The 17907-nt window shown below is 45.0% G+C and overlaps 1 protein-coding gene across 1 annotated transcript in view; it reads right to left on the minus strand.

Moving 5' to 3' along the window:
* LOC115137568 (polypeptide N-acetylgalactosaminyltransferase-like 6) overlaps positions 1-17907 on the minus strand; it is a 258010-nt gene that overhangs the window by 178291 nt on the left and 61812 nt on the right. The window contains exon 4 of the mRNA XM_065024897.1: positions 13003-13169. Within this exon, the coding sequence (XP_064880969.1) occupies positions 13003-13169 (167 nt within the window). The remainder of the gene's footprint in view (positions 1-13002; positions 13170-17907) is intronic.

The raw sequence follows: 17907 nt of genomic DNA on the forward strand, positions 1-17907 counted from the left end.
CAGCAACCTGCCCAAGCCTTCCCCATTTCTCCTTCTCCCAAATCCAGTCAGCTGATGTTCTGAAAGAGCTGCAAAATCTGGACCCCTACAAATCAGCCGGGCTAGACAATCTGGACCCTTTCTTTCTAAAATTATCTGCCGAAATTGTTGCCACCCCTATTACTAGCCTGTTCAACCTCTCTTTCGTGTCGTCTGAGATTCCCAAAGATTGGAAAGCAGCTGCGGTCATCCCCCTCTTCAAAGGGGGGGACACTCTTGACCCAAACTGCTACAAACCTATATCTATCCTACCCTACCTTTCTAAGGAATTCGAAAGCCAAGTCAACAAACAGATTACCGACCATTTCGAATCTCACCATACCTTCTCTGCTATGCAATCTGGTTTCAGAGCTGGTCATGGGTGCACCTCAGCCACGCTCAAGGTCCTAAACGATATCTTAACCGCCATCGATAAGAAACATTACTGTGCAGCCGTATTCATTGATCTGGCCAAGGCTTTCGATTCTGTCAATCACCACATCCTCATCGGCAGACTCGACAGCCTTGGTTTCTCAAATGATTGCCTCGCCTGGTTCACCAACTACTTCTCTGATAGAGTTCAGTGTGTCAAATCGGAGGGTCTGCTGTCCGGACCTCTGGCAGTCTCTATGGGGGTGCCACAGGGTTCAATTCTTGGACCGACTCTCTTCTCTGTATACATCAATGATGTCGCTCTTGCTGCTGGTGAGTCTCTGATCCATCTCTACACAGACGACACCATTCTGTATACTTCTGGCCCTTCTTTGGACACTGTGTTAACAACCCTCCAGGCAAGCTTCAATGCCATACAACTCTCCTTCCGTGGCCTCCAATTGCTCTTAAATACAAGTAAAACTAAATGCATACTCTTCAACCGATCGCTGCCTGCACCTGCCCGCCTGTCCAACATCACTACTCTGGACGGCTCTGACTTAGAATACGTGGACAACTACAAATACCTAGGTGTCTGGTTTAGACTGTAAACTCTCCTGTAAACTCTCCAGACCCATATCAAACATCTCCAATCCAAAGTTAAATCGAGAATTGGCTTCCTATTTCGCAACAAAGCATCCTTCACTCATGCTGCCAAACATACCCTTGTAAAACTGACCATCCTACCAATCCTCGACTTCGGCGATGTCATTTACAAAATAGCCTCCAATACCCTACTCAACAAATTGGATGCAGTCTATCACAGTGCAATCCAAAGCCCCATATACTACCCACCATTGCGACCTATACGCTCTCGTTAGCTGGCCCTCGCTTCATACTCGTCGCCAAACCCACTGGCTCCATGTCATCTACAAGACCCTGCTAGGTAAAGTCCCCCCTTATCTCAGCTCGCTGGTCACCATGGCATCACCCACCTGTAGCACGCGCTCCAGCAGGTATATCTCTCTGGTCACCCCCAAAACCAATTCTTTCTTTGGCCGCCTCTCCTTCCAGTTCTCTGCTGCCAATGACTGGAACGAACTACAAAAATATCTGAAACTGGAAACTTACTTACTTGCTATATTGTATTTACTTTGCCACCATGGCCTTTTTTTGCATTTACCTCCCTTATCTCACCTCATTTGCTCACATCTTATATAGACTTGTTTATACTGTATTATTGACTGTATGTTTGTTTTACTCCATGTGTAACTCTGTGTCGTTGCATGTGTCGAACTGCTTTGCTTTATCTTGGCCAGGTCGCAATTGTAAATGAGAACTTGTTCTCAACTTGCCTACCTGGTCAAATAAAGGTGAAATAAATAAATACAATTTAAAAAATGGAGCTAAAGATCTAACTCACACAGCGATACAAAGTCGTCCAGGAAACCTAAGGTTTAGCATCGGGTTTAAAACTTACTTCAAATATGATGCTTTCGCCAATCGCGAAAAGATCTTGTGGAGCTGTGGGAATATTCTCTCTTCTTCTTCTGTATGTTCTTCTTATTCTTATTCTTCTGTATCTCGCAACCAACGTTAATATTGCCTTTTCCTCGTGCTTGATTTGAAAAATGCGCGCCGAATGTCAAAATAAATGCTTCTTTCAACAAAAGGTGAAATGAGATGTCAATCAGCATCAAACTGCCAGTAGCGAATAACATTTTGGGGTGGCACCCGGGGTGGCCAATCGGATGTCAGGGTTATCCAGTGCCACCCTGGACACCCCTCTGGCTCCGCCCCAGCGTAAAGGCAAAATCTGCAAATGCCAGCAGCAGCGGGAGAAGGTTCGTAAAACAGTTTTCTTTCTTCTGGTTAGGCTATATTGATCTCTGGCTCCCTCTTGAATCATTTGTGTGTCTTAATTATTTAATCAAACAGTGTGCTTACAGCTTCAGACAAGTTCAGTACATACAGTCTATGGAAAAATACACATTTTAAAAAATTCAACCAATCGATTGGTGATGACTCTCGGTCGCCCAAAATGTTATTTTTTCCAATTAGCACCCCTTTGCATAATACATAGAATAAAAAGAGCAAAAGCGCCTAACAGAGTGTCATCTCGGTTCTAGCTAAATGACACTGAATGAGGGGATATTTCACGATTCATTAAATTCTGTGGAGTGAATTCAATTTGCGCCCATGTTTTAATGAGTGCCCAGCAGTGGTTAATTTGGAGATACCCTGAGAAGCAATGTGAAATGGTTATCTTTCACAAGAACAGCTTTCCTTTCTAAAGAATTTTAGCTGAAGTGTGTGTGTGGGGGGGCTCTCTCTCTCTCTCTCTCTCTCTCTCTCTCTCTCTCTCTCTCTCTCTCTCTCTCTCTCTCTCTCTCTCTCTCTCTCTCTCTCTCTCTCTCTCTCTCTCTCTCTCTCTCTCTCTCTCTCTCTCTCTCTCTCTCTCTCTCTCTCTCTCTCTCTCTCTCTCTGTGTCTCTGTGTGTGTGTGTATGTTACTGCCTGTGGAGGGTGAATGGTGATTTGGCTAAGCTATAAAGGGAAACATTTACAAAGCACACACAGCTGGATGTTTTTGCAGGGCCTTCAATTTAGCTAAGGATTGTTCTTTTAAAAACTTCAAAGCATTTAAAAGTTTTAATTTAGGCTATTTGATATTTACTGTGAACATTTAGTTTTCAGCTTAGTGTTTTCTAACCTGGCATGCCCTGTCATATTTCTAATTTGTCTAAAGTTAGACAGCAAAAAATTCATGTACTGAGATTCCTACCGATCTCATTTGAGTCTGTCATTCAGGTAGCTTAAATTAGAAACAACTGTCATCTTTGATGCGGTAGAATCTAATTCATATTCCATTTTCCAACCCCTCTTGTTTGAAAGCTGCAGAAATGACACTGTCAGTCAGTCAGTCTATTCCAATAAGAACACCTCTCTCTTATCTCTCACATCACATTTGTTGGGGGCGGTTGCCGGGTGATTGACGGGAATTGGATCTTTGCCCTTAAATGTTGCCGTGGAGATAAAGCGTTGGTGACAGCTCCATGCTGTGAGTGACTTCCTGGATATTTCCACGGTGACCGCGGGCGGTGACACTTCAGGAGTGACAGGTGATTTTCTCCCCACAAGGTGTCGGAGGGGGTCTGAGCTCAAAGAGAGCGAAACTCTGAGTTCTACCAAGGTGAAGACCTTTGGACACAATTCAGCAGAGTCCTTGCCAACAGGTCTCCGATTGGTTGGTTCACACATTGCAGGTACCAGGATAATTGGACTAGGTGTACCTTTAATATAGGGTAAAACATGCACATTTGAAGTACATATGTATAGACAATATAACGAACAAGCAGCACACCAGTTTTTAAGCAATACGGCATGAGAACCTGGGGATTATCGTGTGATAACTCCAGACTAAGGGCTGTTCTTAGGCCTGAGGCGAAGCCAAGGGAAACAGCCCTTTAGAGGGGATTATCAGATGATTTTTGTTCACCTATTTGGCCTGATCTGGTACCTCTCCTGGCATGAACAATTATGTTCACTTTTTGCAATGTCAAAAATCTAATAAAAGCGATAAAATGTATTTATTTAGAGTTGACCCCCCCCCGTATCTCTCTCAGAACTACAATGAGATTCCATTTCTATGATTTCTCTCCCTCACTCTGCTCTGATAGACCTGAGCCTGCAATTCTCATCTCTCCAGCGCTGCACTTCATGATTTATTTCCTTATAGAATCTTAACCGTGCAAAGGGTCCTGGAGGAGCTGCAGCAACACTGATAAATTTAAATACATTTGCCAAAGTTATAGAGTTACTGCTGTCTGTTCAGAAATAAATTAAATAATTCAGAATAGCCTATTACACTAGAAAGCCTATAAGTTTGCCACAGAGGATCAATAGCGTCTTTTAAAGAATTGCCTAGCTGTGGAGTGTATCTCAATAACAAGGCATAGCCTACAGTCTGGAACACGTGGCAAATCTGTCAGTGAACAAACAGCATACAGACAAAACAGGTTGGAACAAATGGCTCTTGCTGAAAAGAGAAGACTATGCTGTAGGCTACCAAAATACCTAATCAACTTCCAAATATTTTACAAAGTAAACCAGGAGAGAGAGGCTTTTGGCACGAGCGCATCGGCCATCACCAGTGAGGGAGCTGCGCGTCATTGGGTGAGCCAGTGGAACTGGAAAGAATTTTTAGAACTATAATTTCCTACTCATATTGTAGCCTACAATAGCTATTGATGGATTCAAGACAAGTTCGTTTTTATTGATCTCAGATTTTCAGTTGTTCTTTGTCAAAGTAGCCTCTCATTTTGATCATTTGTGTGGTATTATGGTGATTTTAAGACAATTGGGAACTTGAGTTGGAATTATGATGTCAGTGATATTCAGGTCGGAGCTCTAGAAAGAGGCCCGAATTCCTGACTTGGAATTCCGAGTTAGATGACTATTCAAAACAAATCAGTTCTGAGATTTCCCAGTTGCGAGTTCCTAGTTGTTTTGAACTCTGCATTAAAAAAGATTATACCAAAGTCTCCAGTCAAATGAAATGCGTTTTTAAAAGACAGACATTTTCCCAGACTCTATGCCACTAAAATCGTTCCCCATGCCACTACATGTGATAATATGCATGCAATGCTTTATTATAAAGGTGATTATTTTTCATGCGTTCCAGTACCTCAGAGCTCCCCAGGTCACCCCCCTCTCGTGCTCACTTTATGTTCCAGCACTTCCTGATTTACGAATTAAGCACTGAGGATAGCTAGACTAAAGTTACTTCTCCTTTGCTACTGTAGCTAACTAGCCAACTAAAACTAACACACAATCACATCAAGCAGCTGAAAGGACAGCAAACGATGTGCATTTTCCTTTGTTTTACCTTCGTTTATATTGCCAATTCTTTGGATATATCCATTAATGATCCTGATAAATGAATTGGCCTGACTTTTAGTCTCGTCATGTTAATGTGCATGGCACCATGGAGATCCCACCACACAAAAAAGCAACATGTTGCACAGGTTGGATAGGCAGACAGCAAGGCTTATATTAACCCCCGCTGTACCAAACCTAATGCTAGGCTAGTAGCATGGGGAAATATTGTCTAGATGCAGGCTTGTTTGGGGGGGGGTTGTTCTGTTACACACAAGGATATACCATGACACATTACATTCTTAATTGAATAAAACAATGAACTTTAGAAGTATTTTATTTATGTTTTACTCCCGCTTTAAAGCTGCACACTGTAAATGTAGCCTGCAGTTCTGAGGACGCACAAAGTGATTGTTTTATTTTAAAGCTCCTTTTTCTCTCTCATGGGCTATGGACTATGGGTTATGGGTTATGGGTTATGGGCTATGGGTTATGGGTTATGGGTTATGGGCTATGGGCTATGGGTTATGGGCTATGGGCTATGGGTTATGGGTTATGGGCTATGGGTTATGGGTTATGGGCTATGGGTTATGGGCTATGGGTTATGGGTTATGGGTTATGGGCTATGGGTTATGGGCTATGGGCTATGGGTTATGGGTTATGGGTTATGGGCTATGGGCTATGGGTTATGGGCTATGGGCTATGGGTTATGGGCTATGGGCTATGGGTTATGGGCTATGTGTTATGGGTTATGGGTTATGGGCTATGGGTTATGGGCTATGGGTTATGGGTTATGGGCTATGGGTTATGGGCTATGGGGTATGGGCTATGGGTTATGGGCTATGGGTTATGGGCTATGGGTTATGGGCTATGGGCTATGGGTTATGGGCTATGGGTTATGGGTTATGGGTTATGGGTTATGGGCTATGGGTTATGGGCTATGGGTTATGGGCTATGGGTTATGGGCTATGGGTTATGGGCTATGGGTTATGGGTTGCGTTTCACATGAAAAGGGATTTTACTATCATAGCCCTCCGGTCAGCCCTGACAACAGTATGCTATTTCCCCACTTCAAATAGTCTGCAGGCGCGCATCAACGGAGGGTTCACAAGACCTGACACAGATCAATGCAAAACACTCACCAGAAAACTTTTTGTTGAAACAGAATCAGTTCTATGATGGCAAACATCAGAAATATTCACTATTGCTGTTAGCTGAGGCTACTGTTAGGGAAAGGGGAAAGGGGGATACCTAGTCAGTTGTACAACTGAATGCATTCAACTGAAATGTGCCTTCTCTCACTCAGAGAGGTGCGGAGGGCTGCCTTAATCAACATCCACATCTTCGACGCCCAGGGAACAGTGGGTTAACTGCCTTGCTCAGGGGCAAAACAACAGATTTTTACCTTGTCAGCTCAGGGATTCCATTCAGCAAACTTTCGGTTACTGGCCCAACGCTTCTAACCGCCCCTAGCCAACAAATACCGGAATAGCACCCTGAAAACAACTTCACTGTCTGCTGTTGTGGCATTTTACATCATTCTATGTGACGTTATTTACAGAGGCACATCATAGGGGTCATTCATATGGGCACAGAAGATAAACAGTTTTTTACTTTATTTTTAAAGCTGCCCAGAGAGGCCATAGTTTTTATGGGAAGAGGCAACTCATTCAACTCTGAGGCTCCAGTATACAAGAAAATACCTTTCCTAGCATTACTCCTGAACCTGTATAAGCACACATCAGCAACACCTGATGGTGCTGTGATTGTGTGCATCCCTAACACTGGGAAAGTAATCAGTTAGATATCTGAACCATAAATACTTGTGTAAACCAAACCCAGTCTAATCTGGGACACAACCAGTTGTGTTCCTGAAAACAGCTCCTGCCTATGTGAGTACATGGACTCACCTTCAATACTACCCTGATCAGCTTATTATGGGCTATCTGGAGCTTCCCCTTTATAAGCTTAGATAAGCCCCCAAACTAGGAAGTACTAGTGTAGTCAAAGTGGCATTGAATGAGAGCAGTGGCTATCACTTTCATGGAGTCCTTATCAAGCAGCTTGGACTTTCTAGGCAAAAATGTAGTCCTGGCATTAACCTTCCCTTAGCACTTTAGTGGCCATGCTCACACCTCCCGATCTTCCATCAAGGATGCATCCCAGGTAGCTAACAGAGGTTTTTAGTAGTCAGCACCTCCCCGCTAACTCCACTCTGATTTCAAAGGACCTACTCAATTTAGGTCTGGATCCAAAAATAATTGCCTCAGTTTTACATAAGTGCAGAGATAGCTTATAATCTCCAAGCCATTTGCTAATGTTAGTAAGCTATGTGTTAAGTATGCTCTCCAACATAGTTTTACTTTTGTGAGACCAGAAGAGTAGAGTCATCCTCATAAAGGAAAAGACGGCAAGAACAAGTATATTTCATATTGCTAATATACAGTCAAAACAGTAAAGGTCCAAGCACGCTCCCCTGCAGAACGCCACAACTCATTGGTTTTGCCTGAGACAGTGAACCATTAACCTGTACTATTTGCTCCCTACCTGATAAAAATGACTTTACCCAGCCTAGAGGTATACTGCTTAACCCCAGTGCCTCCAGTTTGGAGATTAGGAGACAGTGGTTAACTGTATCGGAGGCCTTTTGTAGGCCAAGCAGTACCATTCCACACAGATTTCCCTCATCAATCTCCTTCCTGATGAAGTCAGTCAAGTAGACATGAATCAGTGGAGTATGTTTTTCAAAAACCTGACTGAAAATCATACATTAGACTGTGTTTGTTGACATATTCATACTCATGTACAACTCTCTCCAGGATCATTGATGTTACACTGAGGATAGATACAGGCCTATAGTTCCCAGGGTCAGACTTTATCCCCTTCTTAACAGAGGTATAACTTTAGTCTGTTTTATGTCCCTGGGAAAGATGCATTGTTTAAGAGAACGATTAACCATATGCGTAATACAAGGGGAAATTTGCTCAGCAGAATATATAAGAAACCTTGCAGGAATATTATCCAGGCCTGTGGCTTTGGGGCATTTAAGCATCCTGGCTATTTTGGCTGTTGCTACCTTTGCAAAAGAGTTTGACTGAACCCGTAATTCGGCACAATACTTATTGACTTGGTCGTTTCCATTACATACCAGAACTGGTGGGCAGCTTGCTAACCAGCTTGCTGGCAACAGAAGTAAAACAAATGTTGAATTCATTGGCAACCTCTGCTTTTTCATTTACCATCTCCCCCCTGATGTTCAGTCCAATACTGTTCAGTTTGTTTTTGGTAGTACTACTACAGCCTAGTTCCTTAAATGATTTTCAAAGTTTTTTAAGTGTAATTTTTGTTCTCAATGATTTTATCAGTAAAGTAACCCCCCATCCTGCGCTGTGCTTAATTTCTGTGATGTTTATATAGGACAAAATCATGCTGCTCTTTCGAGTTCTTACATTTCATCAAGGCCTTATTCTTTGCTTGGATAGATTCTAGAATCTCATGATTAAACCCAGGGCTAGATCTCTGCTTTACCCTGACCCGTCTAATGGGAGCCATCACATTCACCACATCAAGGAATCTACATTTAAAGGCTTCCCAGGCACTGTCTACCCCAGCACTGGTGACCAGTCAATTGTACCCACTTGCTCCCTAAACATTTCAACACAGTATTTATTGAGTCCTCTGATTCTAACAGTTTTGTGAAATGATAATATATATCTTTAAAAACCCTCCTTGTGCAAGATGTAATAAAGTTATCACTGATTCCATATACTATTACTCCACTCTGCGATATTTTGGATTGATCAGACACCAATATTGAGTCAAATGTACTTTGCACTGTTTCCCATACCCTGGTGGGATCTTTTATCATTTGGGTCAGGGCAAGTGATCTACAGAAGTGCATAAATACATTGTGAGTTGGGTTTGCCTTTTTGCAGACATCAGTATTGAAATCGCCTAACAAACTTATTTCCTTCACCAGGGAATCATTACAGCTTGACAACACATTTTTCGAGACCTACATAGAATGCATTCTGATTGGGCAGCCTGTAACACACCCTCAACAAAATCGGCTTGGTTTTGGGAAGGCAGATATCCAGCCAGACAATCTCCAGATCAACGCTTAAATCCGATCTTACAAACGCACATATACCCCCCACCATTCCGATTCCGATCCTTCCTCTCTCTGTAAAACACAAGACCCCCACCTCTGATTTGCGAACCAACAGACGTATCTCATCTATCTTCGGTAGTAGGCTTCGGACGTTTAAGTACACAAAATGTAAACACGTATTCCCAAAGGCCTCAATGAATGCCCGATCCACTTGTAACTCGCCTCCCCCTGCGCTACCATCCTCCCGCTGCACTGACTCCGGTGGCCTCTCTGCCACCATTGAGCACCCCTCCCCAGGCGCTGCTCCGTTGGCCTCACCACCGTGTCCCCCCGTCTCTCGCCTCTGGTGGCCTCCGCACCGCTTACCATCCTAGGTAAGTCCCCTGGTCCCACTTCACCTTCATATTATTTGAATAGTGAAATAATTTCTAATGCCCATCCATATAAACTATGTAGCCAACTGATTGGTATACTTATGCAACATAATCATATTTTTCCACTGAAACTTAATGGATTGGATATCTTCACAGGTACAGTTGGTGACTAATGCTGCGTTCACAAAAAGTGGGAAGGTGGTATTTACCACATTCAGCTGGGATAATTCCACTTGAACGCCCTTCCAACTGGTAATTACTAGTGGGAAACTTGTCTATCATCCCTGAGCTCCAACTTCTCCCACATACTGACCTTTGATGAAGCCTAGTAAGGAAATAACCTCGATAACTGCATTTTAGGCAGTCAAATACAACAAAACATTATTTATAAAAAGCTATATATTAATATGGGTTTTGAGCATTATAATTTGTTTACAAGCATGGTAGCTGTACTTTTAGTTTATGGTTGACGAAGCTTGTTGGCCTTTCAGTGTTTCTCTGGGAATCACAACCATGCCAGAGGGTTATGAATGTAGCATCAGACAATAAAGGTTGATTTCATTATTTATCATTCGAGCAACAGATGGAGAGTTATTGTCATTATGACTCATAATTATACATTGCCAAATGATTTCTCAGAAGGTTTTGTTTCAAATGTAGTTATTCTGTCTGCAGAGCTTATTGTTATTCTCGCTTCAGGTGAAAAATCTCTTCATAGTAATTCCTGCTTCCCTCACTGGAGAATTGTCCTCCACAGGCACAAAGAGGCCACTCTGCCTAGCTGCTGTGTGCAACACACCAGAACGTGCCTAGCTCCTCTGTGTGACACACCAGAACATGATGGGGGTGAACACAGTCCTGGGATGTGTAGCCAGGATATCTGGCATGCATTACACAGCGGACCAGTTTAGGTACTATTGAAGTGTGGTTGTAAGATGGGAGAATAATAAACAATATAATATGGCCAGTAACAATAACATTAGCACATCAAACGCAGGCAAGCACAAACACACACACACACACACACACACACACACACACACACACACACACACACACACACACACACACACACACACACACACACACCATGGGGGATAGATTCAGCTGTAAGGTAGAGCAGCAGCTGTGACCATCTGGTGTCCCACCGTGAGGACTATCGTCCCAGAGAGCCTCAACTCACTGAGAATCTGCCACCTCTAACAGTGATCCCACAACACACACAACCTTGCCCAACGCTGCCATTCACACACACACACACACACACACAGAACCCAAATGACCCATTTCCACACATTCACCTGACTCAGTATGTAAATAGGACAAACAGGCCTACAGCATGAATCAACCAACAGAGAGTGTTTACATGGATGAACTGTGGACCATGGACTCAAAATATGAAAGTGCACAGCTTTAACATAAACGCTACAAACGTCATAGAGGAACTCAGCAGTTGAAACGACAACAAAGCTGGCACTCCATCACTGTTTTTGGTAGAAAAGCTAGGGGATGGGGCTGGAGAAATGTAACCACTTTCAAATTCATAAACAGAGCTAGATTCCAGGATTGACCATCCATGATATCAAAATGAGTTTTGACCATGTTTTGAGCCTATACTGTGTTTGTTTACATTTAGGTTATTTACAAACATTGGAGTAAAACAAGCTGACATTGTGGGTTCTGATGGGTTACGACAGTTGAACTAAACTCACCAGGCATTTATGTACAAGACATACTTCTTCAAGAATGAATTCCAAGACCAAAATGGATGTAGCATCGCTCCTTTAAACAACCAGTGAATTCCCCATTAGGCTGAATCATCCCCTGATGCAAATGAAGAACACACACTCTAAAGTCCATCCACCAAGAGGTTGTTTGTGCTGTTGCTCTTCGCCCGCTAAAACAATATTAAAATAACTCAATTATGCTAATACATGCATGGGCTTACAGAGGCGGAATACTTAATGTGGAATGATCCGGGCTAAGCCCTGTGGTGTGGTGTCTTCTCTGTGTGTGTGTGTGTGTGTCTGTCTCGGAAGGCCAGCGGACTGAGAGTTCCAGTGGATTGTCTCAACTTCTCAACACTGTGGGGGAGCATACAGTACACTGAGTCGACACAATGACTGACCCTGTCCGGCCAAGGTGGTCTGGCTACTGAACGCTTACGTTCTATCACACTCCTCCTGAGGCAAGCAGCCACACCACTATAGGAAGTGAATCTGTTTCTATGCAAAACACTAACATCCACAGAACCACAGGAGAGAAAGAGGGCACTGGCCAACAGGGCAACCAGCTGGCTGGCGAGCAAAACCCTACTCCTCCCAAACCAAACTACCTGACCATAGAGGTTGAGAGGTTGACACAAATGAGTATGGCTCATACTAGCTTCACACACAGGGTTATCCTCAACGACCCTGACCACCAATTCAACATCCAGGGTTGTAGACACCAAAAACATACACTAACAGAGATGAATCAAAGTGAGATTCTATTAGTTGGTAGGGGTAATGGAACTAGTGAAGTGCCCCGTACCCACTAACACCATACTGTTGGAGCTAGGAACACAAGCATTTCGCTACACCCGCAATAACATCTGCTAAATATGTGTATGTGACCAATACAATTTGATTTGATTTGATTTAACCAGGGTCCTATCTGATACATAGAGCACCATACTGCAATAACTGTAGTTTAACTACGGTTCTACCAACACCATACTGCAATAACTGTAGTTTAACCAGGGTCCTACCAGCACTATACTGTAATAACTGTAGTTTAACCAGGGTTCTACCAGCACCATACTGTAATAACTGTGGCTTAACCAGGGTTCTACCAGCACCATACTGTAATAACTGTAGCTTAACCAGGGTTCTACCAGCACCATACTGTAATAACTGTAGTTTAACCAGGGTCCTACCAGCACCATACTGTAATAACTGTAGTTTAACCAGGGTCCTACCAGCACCATACTATAATAACTGTAGTTTAACCAGGGTCCTACCAACACCATACTGTAATGACTGTAATTTAACCAGTGTCCTACCAGCACCATACTCTAATAACTGTAGTTTAACCAGGGTCCTACCAGCACCATACTGTAATAACTGTAGTTTAACCAGGGTCCTACCAGCACCATACTGTAATAACTGTAGTTTAACCAGGGTCCTACCACAGTCACTGAGCAGGGTGTGGTGTAAGAACCCTGACCACCAATTCACATAGTAACGTAACAGTTAACCAGGTGTCCTACCTCTGTCACTGTAGTCGTCCACCAGTATGATCTCAGCGATGAGGTGGTCTGGGGTGCGGTAGGAGATGCTGTGGATGGTCCTCAGCAGGGACGACCAGCCCTCATTGTGGAAGGGGATGATGATGCTGGTGTTGGGAAGGTTCTCCAGGTACAGCTTCGTCTTGCAGCTGAGGAAAGATAATACACAATATACCAGGGACTGTATTAGCCTCCATGTGTTTAATACATCAGACCAGACCTTTCTTGACCTGTCCTGACAAAGACCCCAGTGGGATCGAAATTCAATACATCAGACCAGACCTTTCTTGACCTGTCCTGACAAAGACCCCAGTGGGATCGAAATTCAATACATCAGAGACATCGTGCGCGTTTCATCTCCACGTGTAGCTTATGCATTTGATGTAGAGCTAGCTGCATGTGTTGGTATTTGGTATGTTTGAATATAGTGACTCACATCTTCCTACATCTGGAAAGCCAACCTGCTCCTTGCTGTGTGTCACACTGCAAAGCCAGCCAGCCATCCAGCCATCCAGCCATCTTGCCAGCCAGCCAGCCAGCTAGCTAGCCATCCATAAAGTCAACCGTCCAGCCAGCCTTACAGCTAGCCAACCAGCCAGCCTCAAACACATAGCCTGCTTTACCTTCTACCTCTGTGCTGAGTCGTAAAGTAAATCCGAGTTTAAAAGAGTCACTCCAGCTTCAGCTGGCCTAATAAACAATTCAGGAAATCTGCATGTTAATAGCCGCCTCGACAAAGCTGAAATTGGCAAATGAAGCAGCAGTTTTACGGTTCACACGAGTCTCCTGCTAATTTACCCCGGTGACAACCTTGACAAGCTGTTCTAATTTATCACCGGTCTCTGCAGAATGATGACTCGGTACTTGGTTAGAAGCCCTGGTTTTTATTATTGTTTTATTTAGGGGAGGGAGGGAGGGAGGGAGGGAGGGAGGGAGGGGGAGGGAGGGAGGGAGGGAGGGAAAAGAGACAATGAAAGAGTGAAAAGGGAAAGAAGAGATTGATAGAGAGAGAGCGAGCGAGAGAGCGCGAGAGAGAGAGAGAGAGAGAGAGAGAGAGAGAGAGAGAGAGAGAGAGAGAGAGAGAGAGAGACCAAGGGTGGGAGGGGGAGAGACAGAGATTCTCTATTGAGGCAGAGGGAGGGAGGGAGGGAGGGAGGGAGCTTAAAAATCCCCCACCAAACTGCTCCAGCCCCCTACATCTGTGCTGGGCTGGGAAAGCAAATTCATTCCTGCTGGAGTTGAGCCAATCTCTAAAACACAAGGTTGGTCTCTCCAGCTGCCCTGTCAGATAATTCTACATTATGAAATACCATTCAGGAAGGAGAGGAGCATCGATTTGCATAGTAATAGGCAGATAGAGCCACATACCATTATGGAAAATACCGCTGTCACCCCCCTCCAGCGCTGTATCGCGAGGAGACTTGAAATATGGGGCTGGACTGGGACATTATAGACCTCTCTTAAATGCATATAGGCTTAAATTAAACTTCCATTTTCCCTTCCTTACTGTATGGAATGAGTGTGTGAGGAAGAGAGAAAGAATGAGAGAGTGAATAAATAAATGACTGAATAGAGACTCCGTTCAGGTCAGGTAAGAATGAAGCAAGATTGTCAGCTTCCGTTGAACTTGATAAGATGACATTGAACATGATGCATACTTGATGCTCTCAACTGCTGATGTGATTCTTTTTCATCTCAACTAGGCCTTTGCACCGCCGTGGTTGTCGCACACACAGACCCGATGAGAATGACATTCATGTTACATTCTGTATGGGTAAACGCCTTCAGTCTGTTCCTTACGTGTGGATTTTCCAGCATGATTGGATTCCCCACTGCGTCTTATATTGTCTGCCATGCTGTTACAGCCATTTAATAACAGGTCACTGCTCTCCAGATCTGATCCGTACTTACTGTAACACCTGCCTGGGTAAATGCATAGGTGTTAATGTTGGATGAAATGTTGAGCTGCGTCATTTGGTGTAAAATGCACAATGCGTATATCACATCTGCTTTAAAAACATGCCAGGCTTTATTCTGAGGCAATTCTCTGTTCAAGCGATGGCTATGTACACTGACTACCGAACGTTCAACTTTTCCATCATATCGTATGACTTGTGGATGTCACACCCTGACCTTAGTATTCTTTGTTTTCTTTGTTATTTTGGTTAGGTGTGACATGGGTGATGTATGTGTTTTGTCTTGTCTAGGGGTTTTGTATGTTTATGGGGGTGTTTCCTATCTAGGTTTTTTGTAAGTCTATGGTTGCCTAGATTGGTTCTCAATTAGAGGCAGCTGTCTATCATTGTCTCTGATTGGGAACCATAGTTTAGGCAGCCATATTCTTTGGGTATTTTGTGGGTGATTGTTCCTGTTCCAGTGTTTAGTGTTCACGCTACGGGACTGTATCGTCTTCGTTCCTTTTTGTTGGTTTGTTGTTTTGTTCGGTGTTTAAGTATTCCCATTAAAGATGGATTATATTCACGCTGCATCTTGGTCCTCCTCTCTTTCACCCGAAGACATTCGTTACAGAATCACCCACCAACAATGGACCAAGCAGCAGGAGGAGCAGCGCAATCAGGACTATTGGACTTGGGGGGAGATACTGGATGGAGATGGACCCTGGACGCAGCCAGGGGAATATCGCCGCCCCAAGGCAGAGCTGGAGGCAGCCAAAGCGGAGAGGCGGCGGTATGAAGATGCAGCACGGCAGCACGGCTGGAAGCCCAAGAGGCAGCCCCAAAAATGTCTTGGGGGGGCACACGGGGAGTGTGGCAAAGCCAGGTATGAGACCTGTGTCAACTCCCTGTGCTTACTGTGGAGAGAGAGGGCGTCGTACTGGTCAGGCACCGTGCTATGCGGTAGAACGCACAGTGTCTCCAGTACGCGTGCTTAGCCCGATGCGCTACATCCCAGCTCCCCGCATCTGCCGAGCTAGGGTGAGGATCCAGCCAGGGCAGATGGTGCCAGCCTTGCTCTCCAGACAGCCAGTGGGTCTCCTCGGGCCAGGATATCCTGCGCCAGCGTTGCTCACTGTGTCTCCCAGCACAGCCCAGTGCGTCCTGTGCCTGCGCCCCGCACGTGCCGAGCTAGAGTCACCATCCAGCCAGGATGGGTTGTTCAGGCCATTAGCTCGAGACCTCCAGTGGTCTTCATGGTCCGGTCTATGCAGTAATACCACTGCTGCCAACACCACGCACCAGACCTCCAGTACGCCTCCACAGCCCAGTACATCCTGTTCCTCCTCCCTGCACTCGCCCTGTGGTGCGTGTCTCCAGCCTGGTACCACCAATGCCGGCACCACGCTCCAGGCCACCAGTGCGCCTCCAGGGTCCAGTACTCCCTGTTCCTGCTCCTCACACTCGCCCTGAGGTGCGTGTCCTCGGCCCAGTACCACCAGTACCGGCACCACGCACCAGGCCTACAGTGCGCCTCGCCAGTCCAGAGCGTCCGGCAACAGTGCCCAGTCCGGAGCGTCCGGCAACAGTGCCCAGTCCGGAGCGTCCGGCAACAGTGCCCAGTCTGGAGCGTCCGGCAACAGTGCCCAGTCCAGAGCGTCCGGCAACAGTGCCCAGTCCGGAGCGTCCGGCAACAGTGCCCAGTCCCGAGCTTCCGGCGACAGTCTGCAGACCGGAACCTCCTACGACGGGCCGCAGACCGGAACCTCCTACGACGGGCCGCAGACCTGGAACCTACCACGACAAGTCGCAGTCCGGAACCTACCACGACGGGTCGCAGTCCGGAACCTACCAGTCCGCATCCGCCAGAGTCTCCCTCCAGTCCGCATCCGCCAGAGTCTCCCCCCAGTCCGGATCCGCCAGAATCTCCCTCCAATCCAGAGGCGCAACTCACTCCAGACCCAACCATCAGTCCAGTGGCGTCCTCTAATCCGTGGTCGGTCCTCCCAGACCCTCCCATACAGTGTTAGGTGTGCGGCCGGGAGTCCGCACCTTTGAAGGGGGGTACTGTCACACCCTGACCTTAGTATTCTTTGTTTTCTTTGTTATTTTGGTTAGGTCAGGGTGTGACATGGGTGATGTATGTGTTTTTGTCTTGTAAAGGGGTTTTATATGTTTATGGGGGTGTTTCCTATCTAGGTGTTTTTGTAAGTCTATGGTTGCCTAGATTGGTTCTCAATTAGAGGCAGCTGTCTATCATTGTCTCTGATTGGGAACCATAGTTTAGGCAGCCATATTCTTTGGGTATTTTGTGGGTGATTGTTCCTGTTCCAGTGTTTAGTGTTCACGCTACGGGACTGTATCGTCTTCGTTCCTTTTTGTCGGTTTGTTGTTTTGTTCGGTGTTTAAGTATTCCCATTAAAGATGGATTATATTCACGCTGCATCTTGGTCCTCCTCTCTTTCACCCGAAGACATTCGTTAAAGTGGAACTGATTATAGATAGTCCAATGCTTCAGTAATTTCGAAAAATCTGTAATTCAGCAGTGAAAACCATTTGAAAATAACCAAATATACTGTAAAACAGTAACTGAAACCAAGTAGGGTTGGATCCATGTATAACTAAAGGGTTCTACATGGAATTCAAAAGGGTTCTACCTGGAACCAAAAAGGGTTATTCAAAGGGTTCTCCAATGGGGACAGCGTTAGGAACCATTTTAGGTTCTAGATAGTGTATGTGCAGGCTGAGAAATACAACATTGCCAAAAAATACTTAGCTTCACAGACATTGCAATCCCTTAAATGTTTTTAACCTGTGAGGTTTCTTTTCTGAACCACTTTGCATCAACAACATTAGCTAGGATAGCGGCAGCACTGGCCTCATTTCCATCTCTTAAATTCATTGAAATCAGGGTTGTATCTGAGTTATAGCCGTCATTACATTAGGCAGGGAAGCAGAACAGACAGGCAGGCAGAACAGGCAGAGCAGGAAG

The sequence above is a fragment of the Oncorhynchus nerka genome, linkage group LG11 (assembly GCF_034236695.1).
Source record: "Oncorhynchus nerka isolate Pitt River linkage group LG11, Oner_Uvic_2.0, whole genome shotgun sequence".
Taxonomy (NCBI): domain Eukaryota; kingdom Metazoa; phylum Chordata; class Actinopteri; order Salmoniformes; family Salmonidae; genus Oncorhynchus; species Oncorhynchus nerka.